At 38.1% G+C, this 14,610-nt stretch overlaps 3 protein-coding genes across 6 annotated transcripts; all 3 read right to left on the reverse strand.

The window, feature by feature from the left end:
- Positions 1 to 21: 21 nt before the first annotated feature.
- On the reverse strand, positions 22 to 4,547 carry prrg2 (proline rich Gla (G-carboxyglutamic acid) 2). 3 transcript variants are annotated; one of them, XM_058771322.1, is made up of 9 exons: positions 4,333 to 4,547; positions 4,042 to 4,171; positions 3,874 to 3,905; positions 3,177 to 3,266; positions 2,626 to 2,789; positions 2,463 to 2,496; positions 707 to 836; positions 483 to 623; positions 22 to 360 (listed from the first exon to the last, which is right to left on the reverse strand). In XM_058771322.1, exons 2-9 carry the CDS (start codon positions 4,122 to 4,124, stop codon positions 318 to 320), a joined length of 717 nt encoding a protein of 238 aa, XP_058627305.1. In that variant the 5' UTR covers positions 4,125 to 4,171; positions 4,333 to 4,547; the 3' UTR covers positions 22 to 317. The 3 variants fall into 3 exon arrangements, with proteins under 3 accessions (XP_058627305.1, XP_058627303.1, XP_058627306.1); XM_058771320.1 differs by having other exon boundaries at positions 4,042 to 4,547; XM_058771323.1 differs by having other exon boundaries at positions 3,874 to 3,969; positions 4,042 to 4,546.
- Positions 4,548 to 4,964: 417 nt separating this feature from the next.
- On the reverse strand, positions 4,965 to 9,136 carry rras (RAS related). 2 transcript variants are annotated; one of them, XM_058771335.1, is made up of 7 exons: positions 8,813 to 9,136; positions 8,419 to 8,512; positions 8,115 to 8,202; positions 7,703 to 7,805; positions 6,932 to 7,040; positions 6,725 to 6,843; positions 4,965 to 6,644 (listed from the first exon to the last, which is right to left on the reverse strand). In XM_058771335.1, exons 2-7 carry the CDS (start codon positions 8,500 to 8,502, stop codon positions 6,557 to 6,559), a joined length of 591 nt encoding a protein of 196 aa, XP_058627318.1. In that variant the 5' UTR covers positions 8,503 to 8,512; positions 8,813 to 9,136; the 3' UTR covers positions 4,965 to 6,556. The 2 variants fall into 2 exon arrangements, with proteins under 2 accessions (XP_058627318.1, XP_058627319.1); XM_058771336.1 differs by having other exon boundaries at positions 8,782 to 9,136.
- Positions 9,137 to 10,721: 1,585 nt separating this feature from the next.
- On the reverse strand, positions 10,722 to 13,751 carry si:ch211-195b15.8 (dual specificity protein phosphatase 16). Its single transcript, XM_058771307.1, has 5 exons — positions 13,425 to 13,751; positions 13,103 to 13,254; positions 12,751 to 12,910; positions 12,381 to 12,504; positions 10,722 to 12,202 (listed from the first exon to the last, which is right to left on the reverse strand). Exons 2-5 carry the CDS (start codon positions 13,193 to 13,195, stop codon positions 11,125 to 11,127), a joined length of 1,455 nt encoding a protein of 484 aa, XP_058627290.1. The 5' UTR covers positions 13,196 to 13,254; positions 13,425 to 13,751; the 3' UTR covers positions 10,722 to 11,124.
- Positions 13,752 to 14,610: the final 859 nt, after the last annotated feature.

Genomic DNA, 14,610 nt, shown 5'->3' on the forward strand with positions numbered 1-14,610 from the left:
AACAAATTCAAGCTGGTCTACATTTCATTTCTTTTATTAATAATGACAATTAAATTCCATTTGATAAAACTCTTTTTTTAAAAAGTGAACAAACCTGATTCATGAAAATATTGACAACATTCACACTGAAACTGCGTTCCATGATGATAATAGCAAAATGATTCTAAAAGAATAAAATAGGGTTAACTGCTGAACATGTAGCGAAAGTATAATAAATTATCTACTGACTGAAGCTGCACTTTTCCACCAGTAAAACCCTGTATCACCCCTCTCCCCTCCCTTATTTAAAAAACAACAACAACATCATCATGTCTTTGTCATTCCTCTTCTTGAGTTTGTGGTGGCTCGGCTGGACTTCCCCTGCAAAGAGCAAAGATGCATATTTAAAATACATTTTGAACATGCAGCGCAAAAGAATTTTATAGCAGGCACTGCATCGCTTTTGTTTTGTTTTGTACAAACAAGCCGTCCAGTGCTCTTACCCAGAGTACGGCGGTGGAGGTGCATCATGCTGGCCGCTGTGGGTCAGAGCCTCATTGTACGAGGGGAGACCTGGAGCCCTGTTAGCCAAGGGCAAAGATTCAGGTATTGGCTGCCCATCCACACCCATTTGCACAGGAACACTGTGAAGATGCCGAAAACATTAGTGTGATATTGCTGCATAAAGGGCATATATATTGCTGTGGTAATGATAGCATGCACCTACCTGCCCCCTCTTGAATTTTTGCCTCTGTTCTTGTAGCAATATATGCCCAAAACAGTGGCTATAATAGCTGTTATGACAATAGCCACAATGCCAGCTACCAAACCAGACACATCCACTGGGGCTGAAGACTCTGTGGGAAACAATCATACATTCAGTCATCATTCTCAAAAAAATACACATTTTAATTGTTTATTCAGTGATCCCGTTTTTCCTTTTTGGATAAAATATTGAAAATACTGTGTCAAATCCCAAGTCTAGGGTCTGACAATAACATAACTCATAATATTTGTAGTTTGCATTTGCTTATGCCAGGGGTCACCAAACTCTGTCCTGGAGGGCCGGTGTCCTGCAGAGTTTAGCTCCAACTTGCCTCAACACACCTCCCTGGAAGTTTCCAGTATACCTAGTAAGACAGTGATTAGCTGCATCAGGTGTGTTTGATTAGGGTTGGAGCTAAACTCTGCAGGACACCGGCCCTCTAGGGGCCCGTTCTTCGTACGTCGTTTATTACATCTGAGATGATTTGAAAGATTCCAGATCTTCTAATCCTGATAATTGATCTCTGGTTAATTTGGTTCTTCAAATGAATTTGCGTGTTAGATTAAAATATCTGGATTAAGTTGTCTAGGATTACAGCGCGTTCTCATGTTCCCCGAAAAGGGCAGATGTATCGATACTCGAAACCATGATCAGCAATGCAGCGATTGGCTGGCGGCCAAGAAAATAACGTAATGACATCATATCATTAAAAAAGACACCTGACAAAAAAACTTGACAATTTCTGGACTTTTATAAGGAAACATCCAAGCGAACAAAACTACATAAATGTTATAATAGATAAACGAAATGTGAACTGTTTTTAATTTATTTGTAATTTTGTTTACATGATTCCCAATTATTTATACTCATGATTTCTAGTATTTGTACAGGCTTTACATTTTTATTTCAATGGTGTAATTAGCAATTCATTTAATTTTATCTTTGAAGCAGATTTCTTATATGACAGCATTAATTAAAGTTTCTTAGAGATCCAGTTGTCTGCATCTCCTGCGCTCCATCAAGCCACTCTCATAATATCGGTCACCACTCAAATTAATGCACGACTCAGATTAACTGTATAGCATGCGTGTAAGACTCCAATACAATTATAAAGTAATTATTTCATCACTAATAAATCTTTCAATGAGTAAAACTGGCTGTGTCTATAGTATTATAGACTACACAACATTGTTATATTATTTTCAAATTAATTTTGAAATTATTATTATTTTAAATTATTGTCCCTGGACCAGTAGGGTACTCTTATAATAAAGTAGTGGTGGCTGGGACATATTTTAAGTATCAATTCTGCTTAAAAAGATGCAACCTAATCCTGTTTACATGAAATAAACCTGCTCCCGAGCAGGTTTAAGCTTACAGACCTGTTGCTATGACAGAAACTCCGGGATGAGCTTTGACAAACTAAACAATCCAAGATCAGCGACGTTAGCGACGTACAAAGAATGGACACCAGGACCGTGTTTGGTGACCCCTGGCTTACGCCATGATGATAGCTAGCTAGACATCAATCTTAAAATTAAAGGTTCCAAAAGCAGTGCCATAAAACCACCATTTTAAGAGTAAAGGGCTGCTTGCTTCAGTGCAGTAAGACTAAAAATGAGACTTTAAGTTGTCATTTTTATTTGAAAATTTATTTTAAATGTTCAATGTCCATATCTTTAAATATACATTAATTAAAAAAAAAAAAAAACCTTACCATGACTATTGACATAGCCTTCCCAAAATGTGGCCTGTTGGAAAACAAAATAAATAGCATCAAGTAACTGTGCATAAACCATCTTTTTATTTTCATCTCATCACATAGTGGCTATAGCATGCTTCCGTTGCGTTCACTTTCTCTTGTACACTCTTTTTCTTACCGTCTGTATGTCATCTTCAAACACCTCTCTGGCCTCTTCATATGAGCATATTTCCTCAATGCATTCCCTCTTTAGATTGTCAGGGACCACTAACTCAAAATCCCAACTGTTATACAACAGTTGACGGGAGAGAAACGAACCTGCTGACTTCTCTTCTAGGAACACTGAGGAACACAAGAGAATATGCATCATAATGAGAATCAGCTACACACTACAAACATACTTTTTACAGACACAAGGAACAATACAATATGCAGGAATGGTAATGAAATGACAGTTAACCATAAAGACATATAGTTAAAAATACAAAGCATTAAAATAAATAACTAATATTTAATTACAGCATTGAAACCTACCAATGTTTGCAATACATCTAAAGTAAATTAGATCTAAGAGGTCCTAGTCCTTGATTTGAATGAGTGCATAGGGAGGTAAACCAACCCCCCAAAAAAAAACACACCATAATACTAAACAATTAGCAATGATAAAAGATAAACCCAAATAATTTCAAACACTGGCTATTAAAAAGTGTTTTAAAGTTTATTGTTTACCATCATTTCCATTGTAAATCACTCTGCCCCAAACAAGATGCAGTAGGGATATCAAGCTGAAACATATAGCTGGAAACCCCAGCATTGTGCCTGTTCAAAATAATATAAAACATATTACAAAGATTAACTGGCTACGTTTTGATAAATCCATATAGAGGAAATATACACAAGAATTCGTCACAAAAATATCGAATAATATGAAAAGGCTTTTACAATGTCGTCCTCTATCGGTCATTTCACTTACTCAAAAGCAAATATTATTTCTTTTAAATTAAGTAGTAGTAGTAGGCTAGTATATATTTATTTAATGCCATGTCAGCATCTTAGGCTATTTTCATAGCAAAAACAAAAAACAAACAAACACGTTATATTACACAATATTTTCTACATTAACGTGATAAAAATTCTAAAACTTTTTATTTTATATTAAGAAAAAAAGATATTGGCCTACATGTACATAATATATCCGTTTAATATCTTCGTTTCAACACTGCAACTTAAATGGACCACACTCTGACAAAATTGTGGCAAAACGAGGGAATGACTCAATATATTTTTTTGTATTTAAGTAAAGTAAATAGTGCATATCTGCCCATTCATTCAGAAAACAAGCTGTATTACAAAACGCACGACAGAAAGTAGAAAAGAAAGCAAAACTGCGTCTAAAGAAAAACGACATGGGTCAGCGACCGCTTACCTTGACACTCTTTTGTGCTCCGTAGAAGGAAACTTTAAAAGAAAAACACTTTCAGATTTCTCCAGAGATCTCCTGCCTTGTTGCTGTATATTATGGCTGTAGATAAACAGTTCGAATGCGCGGAATTCACATGTTCGATGTTTTTAATTGAAATTGTTCCATATTTACCTGTGTTCACATTCACATCGACATCTTAACTCATCAGGTACGAGACATACCAGTTTGACAACATAGTTCACAGCCGCGAGCATTTGTAGGAGTGGCAGCAGTGGGACGTAACAGAGTTTCGGTGAATTACCTGAACATCTCAATAAACAAAGGTGCTTCAATCGCCCCCATTGCGAAAAACCTTTAGTATCAGCAAGTTTTAGTGCTGTATCTAAGTGCTGCATATATCTCAGTTTAATGTTATTATCATCTGTCATTTAAAAAACAAACAAATAACACTCCCCAGTGTACCTTCAACAGCTTCCGGTTTCAGCTGCGCCTGAATTGAACCAACCTTCCTTTTCAAAGATAGTTATGAATGGACCCCCTTCCTTATCAGCAAGAGCAGATCTGACAACAGCTTTTAATTGAGTAACGACAGTCAGTCCTATAGACGTGACAGTAGTCTTATATTATTGAGGAATCGGTCAGTGCGTTCACCACGTTACCACAGTCAAATTTTGTGAGAAAACGACGCCATGTTAATATTTCACAAGAAAATTCATAATGTCGCCGTGCTGTTGATTCCCTCCCAACGACTAAAAATGTTCCCTATCTCACATGTGGGAATAATTTAGCAACAATATGCGCAGGGTAGCTCTTATCTGGTTGTTATGGGCCAATAAGAATAGAGTTAATTACAAAGAGAGATGAATAAAACGTATATACAGCTAAATTGATAGTAGTAAATAATACACAACATTCATTTATTTATATTTAATTCATAAAGTTTAAAATAAAATTGTATTACTTGAACAATTACTTCCTCATTCCTCCGCTTAAAGTATCCGAAGCCAAATCCGAAAACGTTACGTGTGAAAACTGTTATGAATACTTTTCAAATGAATCACTTACCAGAAAATCAATCACCCATAAGGCTTACATGAAATGGTTTAAAGACATATTTTAATTGTGTACAAAAGAATATTGTTAGATTGAGATACAAAATTGGAAGATAAATGGTGTCTGATATTTCTCCAGAGCCAACAAAAACACCGCTTAAATAAAAAAAGAAACCCTGAAATAATCAGACTTAAGACATGAAATTATATTGAAATGATATGAATGAGAATTATCCTGTTACCACATTGTGTAATTCTGTTTAACATTTCAAATTAAATAGTGCTTTGTTCTTATTTGCAGCTGACAAACCTGATCAACAACAGAATTTGTCACAGTTTGAAAAAAAACCCCATCCATGTCCCTTGATTAAAGGCTGTAAAGTGTGTAGCGACTCCCTCTAGAGACAAGTATACCATAAGAACTGCTATAGTGTGACTAAGGAAAAGCACCTAGTTGTGTTTTTTCTCACCATAAACTAGGCCATTCTTCCTATTTACAGTGACTCATTCCCTTACAACACTGATTAATAATCAGGCTTAGTTAGTAAATTAATTTGGCAATTCCTCTGTATCACTTTTTCATCACTGTCTATGAACGAAGGTGCAAAAATCACAAGCATGTCGTATACAATAGCATGTGAACCTGGAGACAGACTGCCTTATTCTGCATATATGCACAAATAGAAGTACCTTAAAAAAAAAAAAACATAAAATTGAACCGAAAACAAAAGAAACAGATCAAAATAATCCCGAAATAAAACCACACGATTTGTCCATTTTAGTGTTAAACTACATTAGATAACTATTCACGATGACAAAGCTAGGTGTGCAAACATGCACATTATAGCCTTTGGTTTGTATGAATACTAGCATTGCAGATACTGGACCCATTGTTTCGACACTACTACAAATACTCAATTATTAAAACCACATCACGTCTTAGTCATTCCACACTGCTTTATCAGAAAGAGATTAATGAAAACAAGCTGGCTGTATATATTCTTGCCACTGATGGGAAGCAAGGTTTAGACTTGAGCAGCCATTTCAGTGCAGTCTCACTGACTAAATGAATCTCCCGAGAGAAGACAGGCTGAACAGAGCTCTGGGCCAATAAAATACTGTCTGACTTATCTTTTTGAGTCAGTAACCCAATATATGACATACAGATGATATAAGAACCATCAAAAAAGCTTTGTCAGCACCGCCTATGATCGCTTATGTGGTTGTTTAAATATACATTGTCGCTACTGTTCACCACCTTAGTGGGGATTTTTTTTTTTTTTTTTTTTTAAATCTCATTCGTGGCACACAATCAGACTGCGATCTCATACTGTGGTGGATATAAACAAATTCTGTGCTTGAATGTAAAATCAAGAACATGATTTAACAAGGCACTACATAAAACATGTGGACGAAACAAGAACTCCCTCTTTCCAACAGATTCACGGTTCGCTCTCATTTGATATTGCCTAGTTTCTTCTTGGAAACCAATTCATACACACATACTGTAAAAGCCACTAAAACACTGATGCATACAGTGCCACACACACACACACACACTCTGTGTAGACATATAAGGCACCAGGCGTGAGAGTGAGGGCTTCAGTCTCCTAGGCAACAGTGCAGAGGGGCAGTCAGAGCAGGGTGCAGGGACAGCCACCACTCTTCTGCTTCCCAGCGTGATTAGAGGGGAGCGGTGGACTCTCTGTCTCCTGAAACTTCCTGAAGACAGACGGTAATGTGAGTTTATCACAATGCACTACATTGTCAATCTCACAAGAGCGCTTCTCTATTCCACATACCTTATTGCTCGCACAACCTCCACGAAGGCTTCATCCACATTGTGGCGGTTCTTAGCTGACGATTCCATATAGTGGATCCTGTTTTCTTGGGCAAACGACATGGCCTCATCTCTTGAGATCTAGTTGAAAAACACATACATGTGAATTGGCAGCCTATTTAGGGTTTTCATTAAACATTCAGTCATGTGTGTAACATGGAAACATTACCACTCTCTGCTGGTCAAGATCTGATTTGTTGCCAACAAGAACCATAGGAAAGTCATCTCGATCCTTCACCCGCAATATCTGAGTGTGAAATTTCTGAATTTCATCATAACTGAAACAGAGAGAAAGTGTTCAAGATTTTGCTCTACAAACACAAAAATAACATAAAATAATACAGAGATCATAGAATGCCATTATAATTGAACTCATCTTAGATATTCTAAAACTTTCTCATTAAACAAAAGACTGTGCTAAGAATTTTAACACCATTTAATATTTTTAAAATTATACCAGTTAGCACATAATGTCAGTCTTAAAATACAAAAAAAAAAAAAAATTAAAACAAACTATGAAACAGAAAACTAACTAAAACTAAACTGAAGATAAAGAATTTCACTGAAGAAAGAAATATATTTTAAAAATCTTCTTAACTCCAAAAGCTGAATAATTGATTGCAATTTACAACGGTACAAATATTTACATAGAAAATCTGGAAAACATAGTCCAAGTCACATGTGTGAGAAACTACTACATTTATAGTATAAATTTATCTCCATACAAAGAGGTTCAGTTCAGCTGTTGAGGTTCACCAGATAACATGAGCACTCATAGCAGTCTTATTCTCATCACAAACACATTCTGTGGTTTTCTTTTTTAAAACACACACGGCCACATACACACTCTCTGTTCTCATCACACAGAAAGGTTAGGAACTATCTATTCCCCTTCCTCTCACACACACGCAGACACAAACACACTCTGGAAAACACCTACCTGCCACTGTCATTAAGAGCAAACACCAGTAAGAAACCCTCTCCGGAGCGCATGTACTGCTCTCTCATCGCTCCAAACTCTTCTTGTCCTGCTGTGTCGAGGACTAATGAACAGCGAACGACACAATAACACAAATGAAGAAAGGGGAATATGAAAGATGAGCTCATCTACACAAATAACATTTTGTGGTGCCCAAATGCAATTCATAATTGACTGACACACAAAGTTTGCTTTAAGCACAGCTGGCATGATGTTGTACTGACAGCAAGTCAAAACAAAACCTGGGCAGGAACCCGTAGTCAGCAATGAATCATACTGATGCAACTCTGACCAAAATCTCCCTTCTGAGGGAACCTGTGGAGCTTTTCAACACTCATTCCTTCCTATAAAGAACACATTAATTCCAACATACTGTCTAATCGTGTCTCCTTTCCATCCACGGTGCAGATTTTAGTGTACGAGTCTTCAATGGTTGGGTCATAGTCCGACACAAAGTATGACTGTGAAAGAAAACAAAGAAAGCATTTTGGTTGTTCACCAACTCCTCAAGGGCTTTAACATGAAGGAACATGCAGAGAAAAGCCCACTGCACTGTGAAATTCACACAACTCTTACAACACACCCACAGCAACACTTACACTCACTGCGCATTTGCCCAATATTAAGCCACAAATACATCTTTATTTCATACAAAAAGCCCTCAAAAATACACTTACCTGAATGAACTGAATAGTGAGGGCGCTTTTCCCCACACCACCACCTCCCACGACCACCAACTTATATCTTTCTTCAGTCGACATGGTCGTACTCCTGCAAATATGAAACATTAGCTTATAAAAACACGAATCCTGTCTTCTTATTCGTCTAAAACTGTTTTTAAACGAATAACGCTGCTCCATCGAGCATAAAGATTTCAGACCGTACAAGGCCTGGCATCGTTGATAAACCTCTACAGTAGGCAGTACAATGTTACAGATTTTGGGCGAGTATGTATCATCAGTCCAATCTCCATGGTTCAATATGTACGAAACAATAGCATTTGTAGATTGATAACGCTAGAGAGGAAATTAAACTAATACCGTGCTGGTCTGGGCAATGATCGCCGATTACCTTTCTTCCGCAGCCGCCTTGAGTAAATTAGCCTTCTGGTGGCAAGTTAGCGACTCGAAAGTCAGACAACTTAGTCCACTGCAAACCCGCGAATACTCTGACAACTTTAATAGACTATATCCGAAAGATTTAGCCTACAAATGCTCCTTTTGTACACGCGATACAACCATCTTGCTTAGGGAGATAAAAAGCGAATTCCAGGCTTAAAGGAATGTCCGCCCTCTGGATTTTTCTTGGTGATTTCTGGACTCTGTCTTGCTTCCGATAGCTTTTTTTCTTGACCAGGGGTAACTTTTTTCGTCTCCGAGTGTATCTCATACGTACGCCTGAAGTGGGCGGGGCTTTAGGCGTTGTTGTTCTCATCGAACGCATGGTTTCGTAATCGGTGAGCAACGGCGTGTTCTGATTGGCTGATGCACAGGATTCGAAGAACGATTCTGCTGTTACTACGCTTGCATTTCCGCAATAGACGGCACGCTATATGATAAATGTGTAATTCGAGCATAGTCTTTCCCATATTTGGCCAAGGGCCTGGTTTGTCTGCGTTACAGTAGATGTTTGCATTGAGCGCTAATTCAGCATTCATTGGTCATTTTTTTATTCAGCTTGTGATTTTACCGAGCTTTTAAATAAGATAAAAAATAAATAAATAAAGGGCAAAACAAAAATAATAACATGATAAGTAATAAAATATTTTGTGGTCAAAAAATGCGACATATGAAATGAGATGTTTGTCCAGATGTACTGTTTTGTATCTTTTTTAGTTTATAATTGGTGTTTTTCCCTCCTTGTAGGCTACTTTAACATTTGCATAAGTTCTTCCTGTATATTCTTTTGTGATACTATGGTGATACTTCGGCAATAATAATACAATACTGTTAAGATTAATAATAACAGCAATAACAACAATAATAAAACGTAATGTTTAAAATAGATCATCGATGTGGATGCTGGATCATCTGGCTTGTATTAAACGAAAACCTCCCAGGGTGTGACTAAATGTTTTTAGAGACACCCACCAGTTGTCTGCCTTTCCAACATTTAGGAGGAAACGTTACTCCTCTTTATTGTGACTAAACCAAGGGGAGTAAATTTAAGTAAACGGTTGCAATAAATTCCTGCAAGTTTAAAAAAAACTTAAGGTATCATTGTATGTGTATTTATTACTAATGGTTTTCTTAAAGGAATAGTTCACCCAAAAATGAAAATTAGCTGAAAATGTACTCGCCCTCAGGCCATCTGAGATGTAGATGAGTTGGTTTCTTCATCAGAACAGATTTGGAGAAACTTAACATTACATAACTTGCTCACCAGTGGATCCTTTTCAGTGAATGGGTGCCGTCAGAACGAGAGCCCAAACAGCTGATAAAAACATCACAATAATCCACAAGAAAACCACACCACTCCAGTCCATCAGTGAATGTCTTACGAGGTGAAAAGCTGCGTGTTTGCAATAAATTAATTTACATCTGCTGCTCTGGCTAAAATAAGAGACTGCTAACCATGATATCACCTATATGAGGAGAACAATATGCACAGATGAAGCACTTATTACAAAAACGCAGGTTTTCATTTCACTAGACGTTAATTGGTTCAATGGAGTCTTGTGGACCCTTTCACTGCAGAGGATCCATTGGTGAGCAAGTGATGTAATGCTAAATTTCTCCAAATCTATTCCACTGAAGTAACAAACTCATCCACATCTAGGATGGCTGGAGGGTGAGTAAATTATCAGCAAATTTTAATTTGTGTGTGAGCTACTCCTTTAAGAGGGAACAGGACCATTGCCCTATTGATCAACTGGCATTCAAATTCACAGCAAAATTGTATCTTTTAATAACATTTTATTATACAGTTCACCAAATAGCTGCTAAAGTAACTCTAAAATGAAAGAGACAATGAGACAGAATAAAATAATTGTCTTTAATGAACACTGTTTTCAATACAAGCTATAGTGTTAAAATTCCACCTGCAAAATACCCCTTTATAAATAACAATTATCAGTGTATTTCAATAAATAAAGTCACAGGCAGACTGTGCATTATAACAGAACAAATCGCACTTGTTCTTGCAGACGTTCAGTCATTTATTCACATATCACCAGTCCATCAGATGACGTGAGTCTGTCAAATAGTCTTGGAGGAACATGCAATTTCATTAAATAAATAAGTGAATTCACACACTCATACATATGCTTTTTCAGCCATAGTATCATTGTCTTCATTTTAGTTCCTTCAGATCATTAAGGAGATACAGTGTACAGTCCTTGTTTACACCTGTTTCTTTAAATAGCGCAGTCCATACATCTCTCTTCAACATCTGTACGGCAAAGCAGCCTGTCCCACTTTAATACGTGGGCCAAGTAGGACCCCAAGCAGCATGCGTTCACCCCAGTCCAGTATTTTGTTGACTGTAAGACTGACTGGAGACAAGGGGCTCTGGTCTCCGACCATACCCTCCACTGCTTCAACACCACCAGTAACCTCCTTCACGAAAAGCTCCTGCGGAGAGGGTACAATACCACGTGGTCCCTGGGTCTGCCTCTGTGATCTTGTGCTTGAATGGCTCACTTGTTTTTTTTTTTGTTGCTCCATATTTGCTCTGGGGTTACTGCTGTTTAGTTTACTCTTTCGTCGTTGTGATTTTGAGCAGCTGAGTTTAGCTGAAGCCTCCTGGCTGATAAACCCTTTTGCCTCTTTTGGTTCTGTTCTGGTTTCTGATGCTGATGGCTCCATATTGACTCTGCCCAGGTCATCTAACTCCCCCGTCTGGTCAACGGCGGAACTGCTCTGGTTCAGATCACAGCTGTTCACTAATGACCCCTTCTGGTGAGACTGAGGAACTGCACACACTGGTGTTAGGGAAAGAGTAAGGCTTTTGCGTTTCTCCGCTAGAGACGGAATCTGAAGGTAAGTAGGCTTAGGTAGGTTGGACTTTGGTGCATCCTGCTGTGTCTGAGATGTGACGTTGATTGGTCTTTGTACCTCTACGGGACTGGTGCGGAGAGTGAGCGCTCCGAGCTTGTCTGAAAGAGATAAGGTAAACTCTGGCTTCATCACCTCACAGCGTTGGCCTCGGTTCTGAATATTTTCCATTTGGTTGTTCTTGTTCTCACAGTGCACGTTTGCTTTGGAATCCTCAGTACATCCATTAATAATACAGTTGTTGTCCATGCTGTTCTGAAGGTTTAGGTTAGTTAACAGTGCTGCTGTGGAACTGCTGTTGTTTTTTTCACTGGTGGGCTGTAGGCAGTTATCCAAAGGTTTGACTGACTGCTGAGTGTGAAGGTTTGTGTTATTATTCTTCAAAGACAGTGTTCCCTCGAAGAGCTGCAGCTGCCCCAAGAAGTTAAAGTTTGGTGAAATTGTGGGTCTGCGTTCTTTCACAAACCTAAAGAAATAATCAGATCATGATAATTAACTTAATCATCTGCAGTCATGATAAAAAAATAAAAAAATAAATATATGTATATAATTCTCACGTTTATCATCAGACTTTGATGCAAAATTTCACCGTTTTTACACAGAAAATAGCAGTAGAATAAAACAAAACAACACATGCACATTACCTGTAAGCATGATCCAGATCCATTTTTAGGCTATACATGACGTAAGCCACAGCAAGTGCTGGAGACCGAGAGATTCCTGCAGCACAGTGGACCAGGACTGAGCAGCCACATGACATGGCCCCATCTGAAACAGTTCATTTGTTTTATTAAAAATATTATACATGCAATGCCACCTATAACCCAAAATTTTCTACCAGATGCATAAAATAATGATCTGTTTTAAATTAGCCTCATGTTTTTTTTGCACAGACAAAACAAATTTATTTCCACAGTCACAGCTCTGTGCATCGATGCTAGATGTATTAATGATGTAATGCATTTGGGATGCAAATGCAGGCTGATGTAAGCAGTGGGATTCCGGATCCCTCACCAATGAAGTGCAACGCCTGAGGGATCCAAGGAAGCAGGTCATCCCGCAGGGAGTCGTCTATGGGGATCCGGAGGTACTGGGACTGGGGCAGAAATGAAGGCTGTGGGCAGCATCGGCTCACACTTAGTACGTATGAGATGCCTCGGTCGGACAAACCATCCTGTGTGTACCAATAACGGGTGAGAGGTGAGAAAACAACTTAGATGTTCTGCAAAACACGGACGAGAACAAACTATTGTAGCAAATATATATGCAAATAAACTAACTTACGCAGCAAATGTACTTTTAATATGGTTTAGGGAGGATTATGTACTCTTTAACACGACGAATCGTTAGGTAATTGTAAATATACCTGCGTTACGTCAGTCTCTGCACCAAGGTAGAGATGCGGCAGAATACGAGACAACGGCGGCCTCTCGCACTGACTGTCCCTGTAGTAGACCATCTCTTGAATTTTTTGTTTTAAAGAAATAGTTCTTCCAAATGTTAATACAATCCGAAAACCTACGGAGGAAAAAAAATACACAGAAAATTACTGCTGACGCAACGAACACACACACATACACAGTCCTAAAATCAGGCCAAATTGTATCCCTAAAGTTTTCAAGAATTTTTTTAACAATGGCGATATACAAGTTAGGCTTCTTCACAACAAACTAAAAGCGGCTACTCACCAATTCAGTCGGTTATGGATCAGCAGAGTGCGTAGGAAATCAAAAAAGGTTGAAAAAGTCCAACGAAGCTGCTGGACGAGCGTTAAAACTCAAATAGCACAAACAAGAGCAAGCGTGCAGCGCGTGAAGCCTGTGTTTGAATATAAACAGTCCCTTGATCTCGCTCTCTTCAGGGTAGCTGTGCTCCCGAGCTCCTCTCTCTTCTCTTCTGTCTGCGCCTCTAACATTATTTGTTGTTGTATGTCTATACCTGCGCGAGGGAGGAAAAAGATGAGGTCATCCAGTTTCCAGGAGCTAAGAATAGTACCATTCTGTGTGATGTCATTTCCAGCCAATCAGCGCGCAGAGCTGCTCTTTGACGCGCGCGCGGGCACGCTCTGTTTGCTCGCCATCATCAGTTTGCCCTGAAGACCTCGGCATTTTTATTGTGATGAATCGTGTTTTACTTTCTGTAGGCTTTCAGACAGGAACACGCCGCTTTCATTTGCAAATCGAGTGTGTAATCCGTCAAACGAGACTGTCTTCTGTCCTTGTAGGGGTTTTTGTAAGCCAGCTCGTCTGCAAAGTCCCGCGCGAGCAGTGCTTCTCTTGTAAACAAGATATATTATTCAGAACGCTTAGTTCACTGGTCCACATTTACCTATTGATATCATGTTTATACTATATTAAACAACCGTACATTACATTGTATTTTTCTCAATGATGTCATTTGTTTTTATCAGACTGTATCAATAAATTATTTATTTTTTTATCTCGCTTCCAAGGCTGCAAAACACAAACTCAATTGCAACAGACTTAAAATTAGATTTATGTTAATTTAATTAGCTGTATTATTGCTATACCACCCTGGGTTACGAAAATGGTGTTTACTCTGATGGAATGAAATTGCCAAGATATTATCTTGAAAATCCTGCATATGTGACCCTGGAGCACAAAACCAGTCATTAAGTAGCACGGGTATATTCGTAGCAATAGCCAACAATACGTTGTATGGGTCAAAATGACCAATTTTTCTTTCATGCCAAAAATCTTTAGGATATTAAGTAAAGATCATGTTGCATTAAGATATTTTGTAAATTTCCTACCGTAAATATATCAAAACTTAATTTTTGATTAATAATATGCATTGCTAAGCACTGAATTTGGACAACTTTAGAGGCAATTTTCTCAATGTTTTTTTTTTTTG

The sequence above is a fragment of the Onychostoma macrolepis genome, chromosome 03, assembly GCF_012432095.1.
Source record: "Onychostoma macrolepis isolate SWU-2019 chromosome 03, ASM1243209v1, whole genome shotgun sequence".
NCBI classification, from domain to species: Eukaryota; Metazoa; Chordata; class Actinopteri; order Cypriniformes; family Cyprinidae; genus Onychostoma; species Onychostoma macrolepis.